We start from the raw sequence: 15458 nt of genomic DNA, 5'->3' as shown, positions 1-15458 counted from the left end.
TTTAACTTTTAGTAACATCTCTTCAACACTGTATAAAAATTCTTATTCCCTCACTCACATTTGGTGTATAGGTTGAATACCACTTATGCAACACGTTTGGGTAAGTGTTTCAGTTTTTTCGTTTTTTGTTTTTTGTTTTTTTTCTGACTTTGGATTACCTACATAAACGTTACCAGTTAAGCAACCCCAAATCTAAGTGTTCTAAAAATCTGAAACTTTTTGAGTACCAACACCATGTTCTAAAAGTTTTAGTTTTTAGAGCCTTTTTGACTTCGGGATGCTCAACCTGAGTTGATCTAGTAGGTAGGAACCTGCACTGCAGTTCTTAAGGTTGTTAGAGAGACCTACAAGAGCCTGTGGGTCAGTGGTTGTGGGCTCTCCAGCCTCAAATGTGACATCTCTAATACAATCCCTATTCCTAAGGCTCAGGGAGCATCAAGGAAGAAGGGGACTAACTGTAAAAAACCTGAGGACCTGGTCAACTACTGGATGGCCTTGCCTTTTTGACAAGACTGGATGCTATTCCCACGAACTCTCAGGCTGCCTGCTCGGGACCTGCAAACATCACACCAGTAGACACGCCTATGTGGATGGAAGCCAATTTTACTAAGGCCTCACTGTTGATGAAGAGTCCAGACAATTAATGGCCGTTGAGGCAGGGAGAACCAAATTTTTTTTATTGTTCATTTATTTTATTTCAAAAATGAAAAAATGAGACCTCAATCCTAACTGGTCAGCCCTAAAACATGCAAATAAGGGCAACATTAATTGGACTCATCATGTTGAATGTATGTAAGCGCGCATGCGCGCACACACACACACACACACACACACACACACACACACACACACAGCAAAATAATTCTAGAAGGTATTCTAAATTCAAGAGTAAGCAGTTGAGAGAGCACAGAAAGAGCTGGAGGCAAGTGCAAATGATGCAAATACAGCATCCTCATTGATGAAATCCTCAAGTAAGTGAGAGACTGACATGGGAGAACTAGTTCTTATAAAACTTGCTACTTAAGTTCTAGCCTTCAGTGTGCTGGAGGCACCATCAAGCTTCTAAAGGAAGGAAGCAACCAACACTTCTACCCAGCAATTTTTTCATATGGGTTCTGGGCTCAAATTCAAGTCCTCACGCCTGCACAAGAAACCATTACTGACTGGGTTATCTTCCTACCCCTCCTTTCCCTCTAATTTCTTAAAATGGAAGTTTAGAACATCTTTCTGTCTTCCCTTCTGATGCATGTTTAGTGCTGTAGGTTTCTATGTTCCTCTATCACCATCTCTATCATTTTGGGAAGGTGTGTTTTCATTTCCTTTCAGTTTGGAGCTTTCTACTAGTGCACCTTCACCTCACGGACCCTTCCTCCACTGCATCTACTTACTAGTTCATCATGACCAATCTGTTTTGTTGTTTTTCTAGCACTTTCTCCTTTTGTATTCCTTGTTAGTATTCCTCTCTTGCTTATATTTAAAGTCACTGGCCCTTTCATGTTGTCCATATTTTCCCCCACTGGGGCTATCAGCATAATATCCAGTTATTTCAAATATTCAATATAAAATTCCAAAACGTCCACCACATCCAACTCCAGTTCTGCTGCCTGTTTTGTCTCTTCAGATCTCTTTAGACCAAACCTGTCCTCTATGCCTTGTAATTGTTCTGCTGAAAGGTAGGTATATGGACTGAGAAACCCTGAGGTAAACAGGCCGCTGGTGTGACGCTTTTATCTGCTTGGGAGTTAGCTGTGCTGAATGGCTCGTGGAGCTGCGGGTGTCCACTTTCTCTGCTGTCCTTGTTTTCAGGTTTCCCTGGAAACTTCCAGAGTTCTGTGCTGCAGTATAATTCACTGATGCTATACTGGAGCCCACATGATGCAGGTCATATGGAGGGCACTGCTGTAAGAACTGATTCCACAGTCCCTGGACTGCAACCTTTAGAAGGATTTAGCTTTCCCCAAATCTTTCTCCACATGTGTGACAGAAAGGCTATGGGTGGGGTGGAGGGGTAGAGTAGCTACATGCCCATCCTCCACGTGTAAGGCTAGGAAAGAGTGGTTTTCTCTTGAAACGAACACTGCTTAAGGATAATAGAATCCATCAAGCATAGTTTGAAATGATTCTATCTCTTTTTCTTCTCCCAAAGCACAGAGAAAAAATTTTCTCTCCCCTTCTTGGAAACCCAGCAAGGCTTTTGAAGGTAAAACTCAAAAAGGTGAGGTAGCCCCTTCAGACTAGGTCCCAGGAATTCTAAATTTTTTTCTTTTTAAGAGATGAAGACAGAACCCAGGGTACTCTACAGCTGAGCTATATCTTCAACTTTCTAATTTTTAAGCTAGCCCACACTCCACCTTCAGCAATTGGTCAAGTGTGGTCTAGGCATCCCTACTGGTTCCTAGTTCTAGCAGCTATTCCCCATGGTGGGCCCTGCAGTCACCTGTTCTGTTCCTACTCAACTTTGGAATGGTTTACCTTGTGAGCACAGTCCTCTGTTGGACCTAAAACAAGTTACTGTTAGCTAAAATGTGGCTCAGTGGCAGAGGACTTGTATAGTGTATGTGTGTCCAGAGTTTGGTTCCCAGTGTGGCTAAAGCCAAACACCATCTAAACTGCATGTGCTAGCTGTTTCTCCTTCTTTCTGCCAATCTGTCTCGCTCTTCCTCCCCCGTCCTCTGACCCTCTCTTCCCCTACACCCCCTTCTCCTTTTCTTTTCTTTTTCCAGCTTTCTCAGGGAGCTAACACAGAGCCTTATGCATTTGTGGCAAGCACAGCATCACTGAGCTACATCTTCAGCCCTTCAGAAATCTTTTTTTTTTACTTTATTAATTTATTCTTGTTACATCTCAATGGTTATCCCATCCCTTGTATCCTCCCATTCTTCCCTCCCTCCCATTTTCCCCTTATTACCCTCCCCTATGACTGTTCCTGAGGGGGATTACCTCCCCCTGTATATGCTCATAAGGTATCAAGTCTCTTCTTGGTAACCTGCTGTCCTTCCTCTGAGTGCCACCAGGTCTAAGCAATTCTTTTTTTTTTTTTCCTTTTTTTTCTGTGAACATGGGAGAGTAGACTTCCGAAGTCTTGACTTGTCGATGTGTGTCACAGTCTCAAGTGTCAACAAGCCTGTGTGCCCTTGGGATCTAAAATCACTTTCACCAAGTTTCTTAAGGTTTTTGTTTATGTATATGAATCTATGTGAGTGTATGCTACACATTTAGGTGCCCTCCGAGGCTAGAAGATGCCTTGAAACTGCACTTATAGGCAGTTGTAAGCCACCTAATATGGATGTTGGGAACTGACCCCAGGTCCTCTAGAAAACACAAGTGCTGTTAATCACTGAGTCATCTCTCCAGCCCCTCAACAGTCACTTTTATCAGAAGTAAAAGTTCCACCTGATTTATGGATGTCTCCCTTTCCTACATCTTCTTAGTGTGTGTGTGTGTGCACACATTCATGTTTTGCTAAGGATGGAACCAAGGGCCTTACATGTGCTACCAGGCAAGTGATTTACCACTCAGCCATATACTGAGTCAGCTTCCTTGATTTTTTTAATGTAATCAGAAATGAAGGATTGAGCTGACAAGCTGGCTCAATAAATGAAGGGACTTGCCAAGAAGGGCTATTGATTCCTAGAAGTGTCCTCTGACCTTCACATGTATACCACAAACATATAGCATGCACACACACACAAAAACAGTATTTCTTTAAAAACAGACATGAGGAGGCTGGAGAGATGTTCAGCAGTTAAGAGCACTGACTGCTCTAACAGAGGACCTGGGTTCAATTCTCAGCACCCGCATGGCAGCTCACATCTTTAACTCCTTTCCTGGGGTCCGACACCCTCATACAGGTTAAACACCAATGAACATATAAAAATAAATAAATAAATAATTTGAAAACCCAGACATGAGAAACATTAGGTATGTCTAATCCAAAGAACTTTGTGCAAGAAAAATTTTAAATATGTACATTTCCTTGTAGCATAAAGTACAGAGTGAGTATGAAATATGAGATGAGGTAAAGGTGGCTTATACAAAGCAAACATCTGTGCTGCACGTCGCTGTCAAAAGTGAACCAGTGATGGCTTCTCATAAGTGACAAAAAAATTTCTGCTAGGGCTGGGCTTAAGCTTGGTGGTAGGATGCTTTATAGCATGCAGAAGGACCTGAGTAACAATTATCAACATCACTAAAACAAAATAAAGGAAAGGACTCATCTGCCTTTAGAAAAATCATTTCTATAGCAAATAGCTTGAGTATGGAAAAGACAGAGCTAAAATAATAACAATAAAGTTGATCTGGGCAAGGTAGCTCACGCCTTTAATCCCAGCACTTGGGAGGCAGCAGCAGGTGGATCTCTGAGATCAAGGCCAGCCTGGTCTATAGAGTGAGCTCCAGGACAGCCAGGGCTACACAGAGAGACCCTGCCTCAAAACAAAAATAAGAAGAAAGCTATGGCAAAAGTCAAAGGGCTGCGCTATTGAGCAAATACTCAGAGCTCAACTATGTAATACTGTGTGGCAGTATAAAAGAGTAAGATTAATCTTCATAGACTTTCATAGAAAGAGCTAAGACCCATGGCTAAATCAAAAGAAGTTGTAAACCACAGATCCTTTTAAATTAAGCACTCACACTACAGTATACATCTTTTACAATTACATATGCATTTATACAAATGAATGGGAAAAGAACAGAATAAACTAGAAAGGCATCTGTGGGTAGTACTCAAGGTGCCTTTAATGATATCTGTTAGTGTTTTTATTCTTTAAGGAAAAATGTATTTGTGTTCTTTTAGTGTAAAACCCCAGTACTGCAGAAATGAGGCAGGAAGATTCAAGCCCAAGGACAGTTTGGGCTACATAGTAATGTACTGTCTTTATGAAAAAACAAAAAACAAAAAAACCACCACCAACAACAACAACAAAAGCCAAGGACTGAAACATGAGACGAGGTTGGCCTCATGCAGTACTGGGGAGCAGTGAGGGTGCAACTGTGACAAGATGACAAACCTGGTAGGATCCACTTCAAAGCTAACATGCTGCCAATCTGAAGATGTGATAACAATTCGTAATAAAGGGTCCAAGAGCTTTTGTAGGTAAGTAGCACCATACACCTAAAGAAACGCACAATTAGGCACAGATTCACACATCCTGCATTAAAAAGATAATCAACTTAACACACTGTGTAAATAATTTCTTCTCAAAAGACCTAGGACACACATACACACCGTATGAATGATACAAACCTTGAAGCAGAATGTCATTATCTTACTGGCCAGGCTGTTGCCTCGGAAGAGCGTCTGCATGGAATCTGCCAGTTCTACTTCCTTAGAGAACATGTTCCAGAGCAGCTGGTAGAGCAAATGCCGAGAGTCGAACAGAGTGACCAGAACCCGAGCCAGCTCATCCTGGTAACAAAATAAAATTGGGTTTGTGTGAACAATTTTACTTTTTTTCTTTAGCAGATTTAAAGATTGTACAAGGTTAGAAAAGAAGCCAATCTGAAGTCCACAATCCCCTGTCAAATCAAGGGAAACAATAACTAATTACTCCCGGGATTTATATTCATCTACCTGAGAAGAGATGCCTTCTTACACCTGTTTCTAGTCGTTGTGATGCTGAGGACTAACTGGTGAATGATGAGACGTTGAGGCTTCACCCCAAGACAGAAAGCCTTCCATAGTTGGCTCCAATCACACCATGAAATAAGAGTTCACTTTCAACAATGGTCATAGAACTGATTAAACACAATAGGACCAAGGCAGAAAAACAACAAAAATGCAAACACTAAAATATTATTTAAAAAATCAGAAAGGGGGTGGGGATATGACTAAATATTTAAAACCAAAATTCAGTTAGATGTACACAAAACTAGAGAGTTAGGAATGAGGCCAATCTTCCTATTATTTTCTTGATAACAGAAATGTTTGTGGTTTTTGTTTTGTTTTGTTTTACACAATTGGTAAAACTGTAATTCACTGTTAAACCCAATATTGAGAGGAGACAGAGAAAACAGTGGTAGCTGTAACGAAAGGAGTCCTCACGTTTCAGACAATAATAAGAGCCGGCATGGTCCAAAGCCCTCACCTCAGCCTGGCCTGGTCCCAGGGTTAAGAGCAAGACACCGGAGTAAGGGAACCGGCTGAGCCATCCTCACCACAGTACCCCAGAAGCCAGAGAATTACGAACACCCAGCATCCTGCTTACTCCCTACAGCTATCCAATGCATCTGTGACAAAATAGAAAACTACCCTCCGTACGAAGTTAAGTAAAAAGGACAAGAATCTCGGGACAATTGGAAGTTGCTGGGCTTGGGATCTAGCTTGTCTAGCACAGGGTACGGGTTTAAACGAGGCCCCCATGGTGAACGTCTTTCTACTCTCATCCCTTCTGCTAAATCCTGAGAACTCTGAACAACTGAATTTTAAAGCATGTATTTACATAGTCAAATTAAATTTTTAAATAATTTAATTTTTTGTTCACCTTTAGGTAAAGTTCCAATCAATGTGATAGTACATACTTGTAACCACAGTACCCAAGAAGTGGAGGCAGGAAGATTATAAACTTGAGGCCGGGCTGAGTATAAACAAAATATCTATGTATATAAAAAAAAAATAAAATAAAATCGCAACAAATTTTAAGTAATTGAGTCCAGGTATGTCTTTAATCCCTGCAACAGAAGGCAAAGGAACTTCGTGCATTTGAAGCTGTAACCTGGTTCTACACAAAAAAGTCTAGGCCAGCCAGGTGTATACAGAGAGATCCTATTTCCAAAGAAGTAAGTAAAAATATTTAACAAATTGATTAATTAAGTCATCTAATATAAATCTCAGAAATACTTATTGCAAGAAAATAAAATGAAGCTTCTTAGACTTAAGTCAGCTTTTGTTTTCTTGTATTAGGAATCAAAAATACTCTCATGTGGGGGCTGGAGAGATGGCTTGGTAGTTAAGAGCACTGACCAGAGTTCAATTCCCAGCACCCACATGGCAGCTCACAACTGTCTGTAACTCCAAGATCTGACACCCTCACATAGACATACATGCAAGCAAAACATGAAAGAAAAAAAAAAAAAAAGGTAGTCTCATGTATGGTAGACAAGAACTCTACCACTAGGCTGCATCACCAGACCTTGACTCTTTGATCCCAGCAGGATGATCTCAGCAAGTTCAAAGCCAGCCTGGTCTACAAAGCGAGTCCAGGCCAGCCAAGGCTACACAGCGAAACCCTGTCTCAAAAAAAAACAAAAAACAAAAAACAAAAAAAACAAAACAAAAACAAAAAACAAACAAACAAACAAAAAAACCCTCCACACTCAGGAGGCAGAGGCAGGCAGATCTCTGTGAGTTGGAGGCCAGCTTAGTCTGCAAAGCAAAGACAGTTCCAGGAAATCCAGGGCTACATAGAGAAACCCTGTCTCAAAAAACCACAAAAAGTGAAAGAAAGAAAGAAAGAAAGAAAGAAAGAAAGAAAGAAAGAAAGAAAGAAAGAAAGAAAACTAATAGCTGAGCCTGTAAAAGAAAGAAAGAAAGAAAGAAAAAAGAAGGAAAGAAAGAAAGAAAGAAAGAAAAGAAGGAAAGAAAGAAAGAAAGAAAGAAAGAAAGAAAGAAAGAAAACTAATAGCTGAGCCTGTAATCCCAGCACTGAGGGAGGTAGAGGAAAGTAAATCTCTGTAAATTCAAGGCCAGTCTGGTCTACAAAGCAAAGTCTAGGACAGCCAAGGCTACACAGAGAAAAACCCTGTCTTGAAAAATAAAAATAATTACAAAAAGAAAACTAGTAAATTATTTTTAATTACAGGTAAATGCTAAAAATAATTGAGAATATTTATTTTTGATGCATTTGAAGATGTGTAAAATATTTTTTGGCATGAAGAAGATAACTTAGGAGTGCTGCTCATCAATGGGCATAAAATTGGAATTATTAAGTAAGTCAGTTGTGGGAGGGAGGACTAGGAGGATACAAGGGATGGGATAACAATTGAGATGTACTATGAATAAATTAATAAAATATATTTTTAAAAACAGCTGTGGGGGTGCATGCCTGTGACCCCAGCATTTAGAAGACAAAGGCAGGTGGATCTCTAGTTTCTTTCCCCCTTGGCTCTCCTGGACTCACTTTGTCGACCAGGCTGGCCTCAAATTCACAAGGATCTGCCTGCCTCCAAGTACTGGGATTAAAGATGTGTACCACCATGCCCGGTGGATCCCTAGTTTCAAGCCAGCCTGTCTACATAGTGAGTTTTACGCCAGCCAGAGCCACAAGGTGAGACCCTTCCTCGACTTTAAAGGAAAAAAAAAAATCAGGTAAGAACAGAGCTCATGTTAAATAGTCTTACTAAAGCCAAATTAAATCAAATCAAAACAATCACAGAAACATTTTAGAAAGCAGCAACAGCAGCAGTGGCAGTGCCTGCAGCAGCAGCAGTGGCAGCAGCAATGGTGCTCTAGAGCAGAAACAGTTAGCATATGAGGAACATAAAAAAGGGCCTCAGCATCAGCTGAAGGCAGAGATACAGTGGGGCCCAGGTTAGATGTAGGGTTATAAATCAGGGCAAAGAACATGAGCTTTATTTTTAGATATAAGAAACATGAGGTCACAGCCTCTGTTTTTAACTTTTAGGTGTTTAATTGTATATTTTCAATTTCCGTGTACATAAATAAGTACACAGTGCATGTATGTCCATAGAGGCCAGAAAGAGGTCTTAGATCTCTTGGAGCTGGTTAGCATGTGTTTATGAGCTGCTCCATATGACTACTGGGATCTGTGATCCAGCCCTTTTATACAGCAGCAAGCAACAACACGCTTAACCCCCAAGCCATGTCTCCAGCCTCTTCTACAGGAAGGTTTTCTTGGGTTTTGTTGTTAATGTAATGTGAGTGGTTGTTTTGCCTACTGAGACCAGAAGAGAACACCCAATCTCTTTAGACTGGAGTTGCAAGCAGTTGTGAGTGGCCATGGGAGAGCTGGGAATCCAATCCCAGTCCTGGAAGACTGAACTGTCGTCACTCCAGTTCCTCACCCTTCCATCATAGCTTTTAAGAAAAAACTAAGATTACCTTAGTAATCAGAAATTACTCTTATTAAAGTCTTTTTGGGGGTGGGGGTGGGATAAACCACAAGGCTTTAAGAGAAAAAAAAGAGGAGGCAGGGATGGGGGAGAAAGGGTTTCCCCATGTACCATGTAGCTCCAGCTGGCCTGGAACTTGCCATATAGACCAGGTTGACCTTGAACTCTCAAAGATCCATCTGCCTTTGTGTCTCCAATACTGGGATTAAAGGTACAGGCAACAACACAGGGATCCACATGGCTTTTTAAAATGGAAATATAGAGAAGTTTCCTCAAAGTTTTCAACTGTATTATTAACAATATCGTAGCTTTATGGGTGGAGGGTGCAACTCAAGGAGAAAGCATTTGCCTAACATGTACGAGGCCCTGGCATCAATCCCAGAACACAAAATAAACTCAGAAGACCAAATCAATCCGTTTTATTCTAAGACAGGGTCTTATGTATCCCAAATTGGCCTTGAACTTGCTATGTAGCCGAAATGGCCTTTGATTCCTGATTCTCTTGCCTCCACTTCCCAAGTGTTAGGACTACGCGTGTGTCCTAAAGTTAGGTTCACTAATTACTTTATCTAATATGTATAGATGTGAGACCACACTAGTGGTTTTCCATTTTCTGTTCATTGGTAATTAAGTGGACTTTTACAATGGGGTGGAATGAAACAAAGTACTAGTCAGAGGTAGGAGTACCAACCACTTCTCCATAGCTGAAAACAAAATACACTCATAAAAAAAAGATTAATGCCTCAAGTTGGTCCACTTTTATTCAAGCTGGCCTCAACTTCACTATCTAAGCAAGGAGGACCCTGAACTTCTGACCTCCTGCTCCGGCCCTTCAAGTGCTGAGATCACAGGCATGCACAACCATGATGGATTTTCTGTGGTGCTAGGGAAAGCATTCTACCAACTGAGCTACATTCTCAGCTCTACATTACATAATGTTTTCTACTTCTTAAATTTTATAAGTTCACTTAATAAGCATTTACTAACTAAAACATTGAGTTTATCAAAACAAACTTATTTTTGCAGCATTGGCTGTAAGTCAAGACACTCCACTTCTCCACTTTCTCAGTAAACTCACCCACTGAGAGCAAGGGACCACATTGGCCAGGGCCATAGCTATAGGGAGCTCTCCCTGGTCTCCCATCATTGTGACCAGTTCCACAAGTCTCTCAAACCGATCTGCCAACACCGTTTCAGCAAGTGTGTCGAATTCAGTTCCTTGTTGAAGGATTTTGGTCAGAACTTCCATAAATGTAGCTCTTGTCTGGAGATCCTTGTGATAACCTAAGCCTGACAAGGACAGACAGATGCAAACTTACTACCATAGCTTGAGCAAGGCAATTTCCATCTTACATGTCATGTCAACCCGAGGCTTTTTTTTTTTTTAACATGTTTGAGTCTTTTCAGGTATGTCTAAGCATCACATGTGTGCCTGATTACCAGGAAGGCAGGAGGCACTACCATATCCCCGGGTCTGGAGTTATGGACAATCATGAGTTACCATGTAACTGCCGGGAACTGACCCTATGGCCTCTGGAAGACCAGCCAGGGCTCTAAACCACTGAGCAGTTCTTCCAGCCCAGCTCATACTCTCGAGGTCTCATACTTCTTTTCTGGTTTTGTCTGTTTGTTTGTAGACAGAGCCACTGTGTAGCATTGGCTGTCCTGGAATTCACTGTGTAGACCAGGCTAGCCTTGACCTCAGATATCCTCCTGTTTCTTGCTTCAGTTGATGGGATTTAAAGCTGTGCACCACCATGTTGGGCCAGTTTTATATGTGACTTTCATTTGATCTCACCTATGGAGTGCATGAGTCCACTGTCCACATTAGCATTGAGTAGGTTTGACATTGCAAGCACTGTACAGTGCCTCAGGGATGCCAGCCTCCGAGACATGCCACGTTTCCTGCCACCTGTTTGTGCATTTTCATCTTCAACTTCACTACAGTCATTCAAAAGGTTCATAAATAATGTGAAGTACCTGGAAAATACAAACATTGACCTTTATACACAGTGAAGGCCACACCAACCAGAAAGCTAAACATACATTCTGGGTGATCACACGTGACACTATGTGTGGCTGTGATTACTTGCTTTTCTAATCTTATGGAAAGAAGTCAATGGGGCTCATTATTAGGAATTATTTTATCCTGACAAAGTACAGTATTCATTTCATGACATAAGCATGAAAGGTATGCTGTGTTTGCTGGCAAATGTTATTTTTAATATTTAGCTATAAAACTAATGGTCCAAATAGTTTAGACATGGTCACTTAAAATGACTTAACAAAACAATCTAGATTTGTTACAAGAAAAAAATTCAATGATCACACTGTTCTCTTTAAAAGAAAAACAAAAAACAACACGAACCAATTTTTCTATCTTACAAGTGGATACAGTGTGTTTATGAGACCAGCCAATGGCCACAATAGAAAAGCAGTTAGGTCTACTTTTAAATACAATAATTAGCTACTTTGGTTACATTTCTTTGTTCTGAGGGAGGAAGCTGCATTTGCTTTTTGCTGTGGTTTTTGGTGGTTGAAATTTACTTAAGAAATAACTGTGATTTGGCCTCCATCAGCTCCACCCCATCTCCTTCTTCAGGCTGCAGCGGGAGACCAGCGAGGAGTGAAACGACTGCTTCCATGCTTGCTTGGTCCAAGTCTCTAAAGAGAAGTAATTTAGAAACTATGAGCCTTTCAGACACAAATTTAAGGAGCTCTCTATTTCACTAACTAAATTATAAGCACAACCTAAATAATATCAGTAAATACACCAAGCCTTGAACACATACACAAAGACTTCAAACTGATGGGGAAATTTACAGACTAGTAATCTTTAGCATAATATCTATGTTAAATCAAAATTATGGAGCTAAGGACACAGTCCAATTTAGCATCTAAAAGTCTTACAGGTTCAAGCTCCAACATCACAGTATAAAAAAAAAAATCAATGGGTGACAGTAGTGCTGTCTGCAAAGCAGAAGAGGGCACCAGATCTCATTATAGATGGCTGTGAGCCACCATGCTGGGAACTGAACTCAGGACCTTTGGAGCAGCCAGTGCTCTTAACCTCTGAGCCATCTCTCCAGCCCCATTGGTGGCACACACCTTTAATCCCAGTACTCAGGAGGTAAATGCAGTTAGACGCCTGAGTTTGATGCCAGCCTGGTTTACAGAGTGAGTTCCAGGACAGTCAGGATATTCTTGAAAAACCAAATGGTAATAATGAAGATGATGATGATGACAATAAGAAACTCAGTCAGCTAACCAATAAAAAGTATATACAATCAAATTATGTTTGGCCAGAAAAACAAATGAAGTTGTCATAGGGATCATAGTTATCATTTCTGATCAACTCCCTGTGATTAAAAAACACCTAAGCAATTATGCCTTAGGAAGACTCACTACAATTATATTCCTCAATCAATATCTTTATCTAATCATAAATAATATAATCGAATGTATCTTCTTTCTCCATAACTGTTAAACATTCTTCCTAAGCCAATACCACCTTCCTAAGCCTCCAGCATATTTGTTTCAACTAAGAATATTTCCATTAAAATAAAGATTTTATTTCAAATGCCAAAGTTTACCACTTCTAAAACAACTTAAATACGATGTGTTATATGCCTAACAGCTACCCCTGTAGTGGCTTTCATGAGTCTCTCTGATTTGGTTTGGTTTTGTTTTACCTTGTAAGACACTTTACATCATCATCTGCGGCTTGGTTTGACGTTCCCATAACCCAGTCTGTTAGGTATTCTACCATCTTATTCCTGCAGAATGATGGAAAGGAAAAAAAGCAAACAAATTTTTAACACACACTTACCGTTTGATTATTTAGACAAATGTTTTATTGCACAGTTGTATAGCTCAAGCTGGCCTTGAGCTGCTTGCCTTAGCCTTCTGATTAAGGTGACTTAGTCAGAATCTAAGACTTATACCTAGACAGAGGTCTTAGACTCCGGAGCTGGGACTGCAGGTGTATGCCAGCACACCAAAAGACTGTTCTAAAAGGGCAAAAGGGCAAGAAATCCAGTATGACTTCACAGAACAGATGCTGCTATCATGAGTAATGAGCATCAGAAGGGCAGAAACAGACACAAATCAGATGCTGACCCTTTGCACTGGCCCTTTGCTCTATTGCCAGTATAGAAACAGAATCAAACTTTTAGTGCCCATAAATTAGTTTTAGAAAAGGGGAAATTAAAAAAAAAAAGAAAGAAAGAAAGAAAGAAAGAAAAGAAAAATAAAAAAAGAAAGAAAACGAAACAGAAGAACAGATAGCCATGGGCAGAAAACAAACAAGCACAACACTTTTTACCCGCCTCCCTTTCCCCGCACATCCACACACAACTTCTTTTCTACTCTCCATTCCATGTAACACTTACAAGACCATACTTTGCTCTTCTGAGAACTCACCTAAATTTCATCTCTTGACAGAATGAGAGGTCATCTCTTCTGGCCATCATGACTTCAACTAGCTGACATAGTTTAGTTTTTATTTGAATTGCATGGACCATATTCCCAAGAACACGAACATATCTAATTAAACACAGAATAAAAAATGATTAGATATGGACAAATGATAAGGTATCCTAAATACTTTAATCTTTAAGTAAAATTAAGTAAATGTAACTTTAAACTTTAAATTTCTTTAGGTAGGAACATAGAAAAAGTTTGACTATCTTATTGCCATATCTTACACTGGGTCTGTAGTGGAAAAAAAAATTGGCGAACTATTTAATCATACCTATTATAGGTGTATAAGAGGCCTTCCCTCTTAAAATATAACTCTGCTATGGTTCAGTAGCAGAATGCTTACCTGACCAGATTTAACATCATTGTTTCAATGCTAGCTTGTCCCAGATGCTCAGAGCTGCCTTCAGTATGATTATCCAGAAGGTTCTTCATTATGGCTATGGTTTGTTCTACAAACTGAGTATTGCTATCAGTTAATAATACCTACACACAAAAATAAAAACAAAATACATTAGTGATATAACATCAACACACAGAAAATAGATCATCAGGACAACAACACTGATGTAACTGTCACATTCAGGCACACCACAGGCAAATACACAAATATACTGATAGATATAGGTACTAATGCATATATCCACGATTCCTAACTCCAGGCACACCCCAAGGCCTGAGTTCTTTAGAAGCAGTCCAATCCCTACATTACATGGTTTTTTCCTGTAATTATGACAATTTTTTACAATTGTGGGTGAATTATCATGTTGGTACCTAACTTAAATAATTTGAAAGAAAACAGTCTCCATTTATTTCAAGCATATTATTGTATTCATAGATAAAGCTTTAAAAAACCCAAAAAACAAAGTGGAGAAGACTTCACCTGTCCTTGAGAGTCAAAAAACTTGCTGATGGTATTCTTCAGTTTGTTAAACAACATTGGGTATAGAGCAGGACTCAGCTCCAGACCCACCAGGTCCTTAACGTTGGTCCGTATCTGAAGCCCCACTTTTTCATGGTTACACACCATCAAGGACAGAAGCCGGTCCATAAATCTGCTGACAGGTGTATCAACATTCCCTTCAGAAGACATTACAGAAATCATAGACCCTTTGCGTTCACTGACAGGGCCCATAGGTGGGCTGTAGGTTGGAAGGCCAGAGCTGCTTCTCTGTTGCAGGCACACCCCTCCAAGAGCACAAAGGAAGCCAGTCATGTTGATCCATTCCTGCAGGGAGTCTGTGTCAGACAAGTCTATGGATCCTCCTCCACTGACATGGGACATCCGTCTCTTAACAATGGTCTTATGAAGGCTTTCTGCAGCCTAAACACGACATTTTTGTGAAAAGCATGAATTCAACAGAGATTGAATAAAATCTTACAAATTGCTCTTTTCCATCTTTTCCAGTAGGAAAAGTACATGTTATATTTGTTTAAATGATGCCTGAAATTACTATATGCACTATTATTTTTTAATTTTAGTTTTATGTATATAAATATTTTGCCAGCATGTGTATCTGTATACCAGGTATGTGCCTGGTATCTAAAAAGGCTAATGGAAGATGCTAGATCCCCTGGACTTGGTGTTACAGGCCATTCCAAGCCATCATTTGAGTGCTGGGAATCGAACCCAGGTCCTCTAGAAGAGCAACCAGTGCTCTTAACCACTGAGCGAGCCTCTCTCTCCAGTCCCTACCGTACATATTATTAAAGAGCTACTTCTAAAAACCTCTGATGATCTTTACATTGATAAATCTTAAAACAAGTAAAGGAGAAAGGAAGCCAGTCTACAAGGCTTATAATCTATGATTCCACTTGTACAAGTGGCCAGAAAGGGTAATTTTGTAGAAATAGAACACGGATTAGCAGCTACTCAAGGCTGGAGAAGTAGAGACAAAGAGGTGGAAAAA

The 15458-nt window shown here is 40.2% G+C and overlaps 1 protein-coding gene across 8 annotated transcripts in view; it reads right to left on the bottom strand.

Annotated features, from left to right (window-relative positions):
• Positions 1–15458, bottom strand: part of NF1 (neurofibromin 1) — a 250177-nt gene that overhangs the window by 120470 nt on the left and 114249 nt on the right. For all 8 annotated transcript variants that reach the window (XM_084750408.1, XM_084750415.1, XM_084750412.1 and 5 more), the window contains 9 exons: positions 14432–14872; positions 13895–14034; positions 13492–13614; positions 12762–12845; positions 11617–11733; positions 10868–11049; positions 10148–10359; positions 5246–5407; positions 5010–5113 (listed from right to left, as the gene is read on the bottom strand). In XM_084750408.1, the coding sequence (XP_084606534.1) occupies positions 5010–5113; positions 5246–5407; positions 10148–10359; positions 10868–11049; positions 11617–11733; positions 12762–12845; positions 13492–13614; positions 13895–14034; positions 14432–14872 (1565 nt within the window). The remainder of the gene's footprint in view (positions 1–5009; positions 5114–5245; positions 5408–10147; positions 10360–10867; positions 11050–11616; positions 11734–12761; positions 12846–13491; positions 13615–13894; positions 14035–14431; positions 14873–15458) is intronic.

The sequence above is a fragment of the Acomys minous genome, assembly GCF_964271855.1.
Source record: "Acomys minous genome assembly, chromosome: 12".
NCBI lineage: Eukaryota > Metazoa > Chordata > Mammalia > Rodentia > Muridae > Acomys > Acomys minous.
The sequence above is the reverse complement of the archived record's forward strand: the minus strand, read 5'-3'. Positions and strand labels throughout refer to the sequence as shown.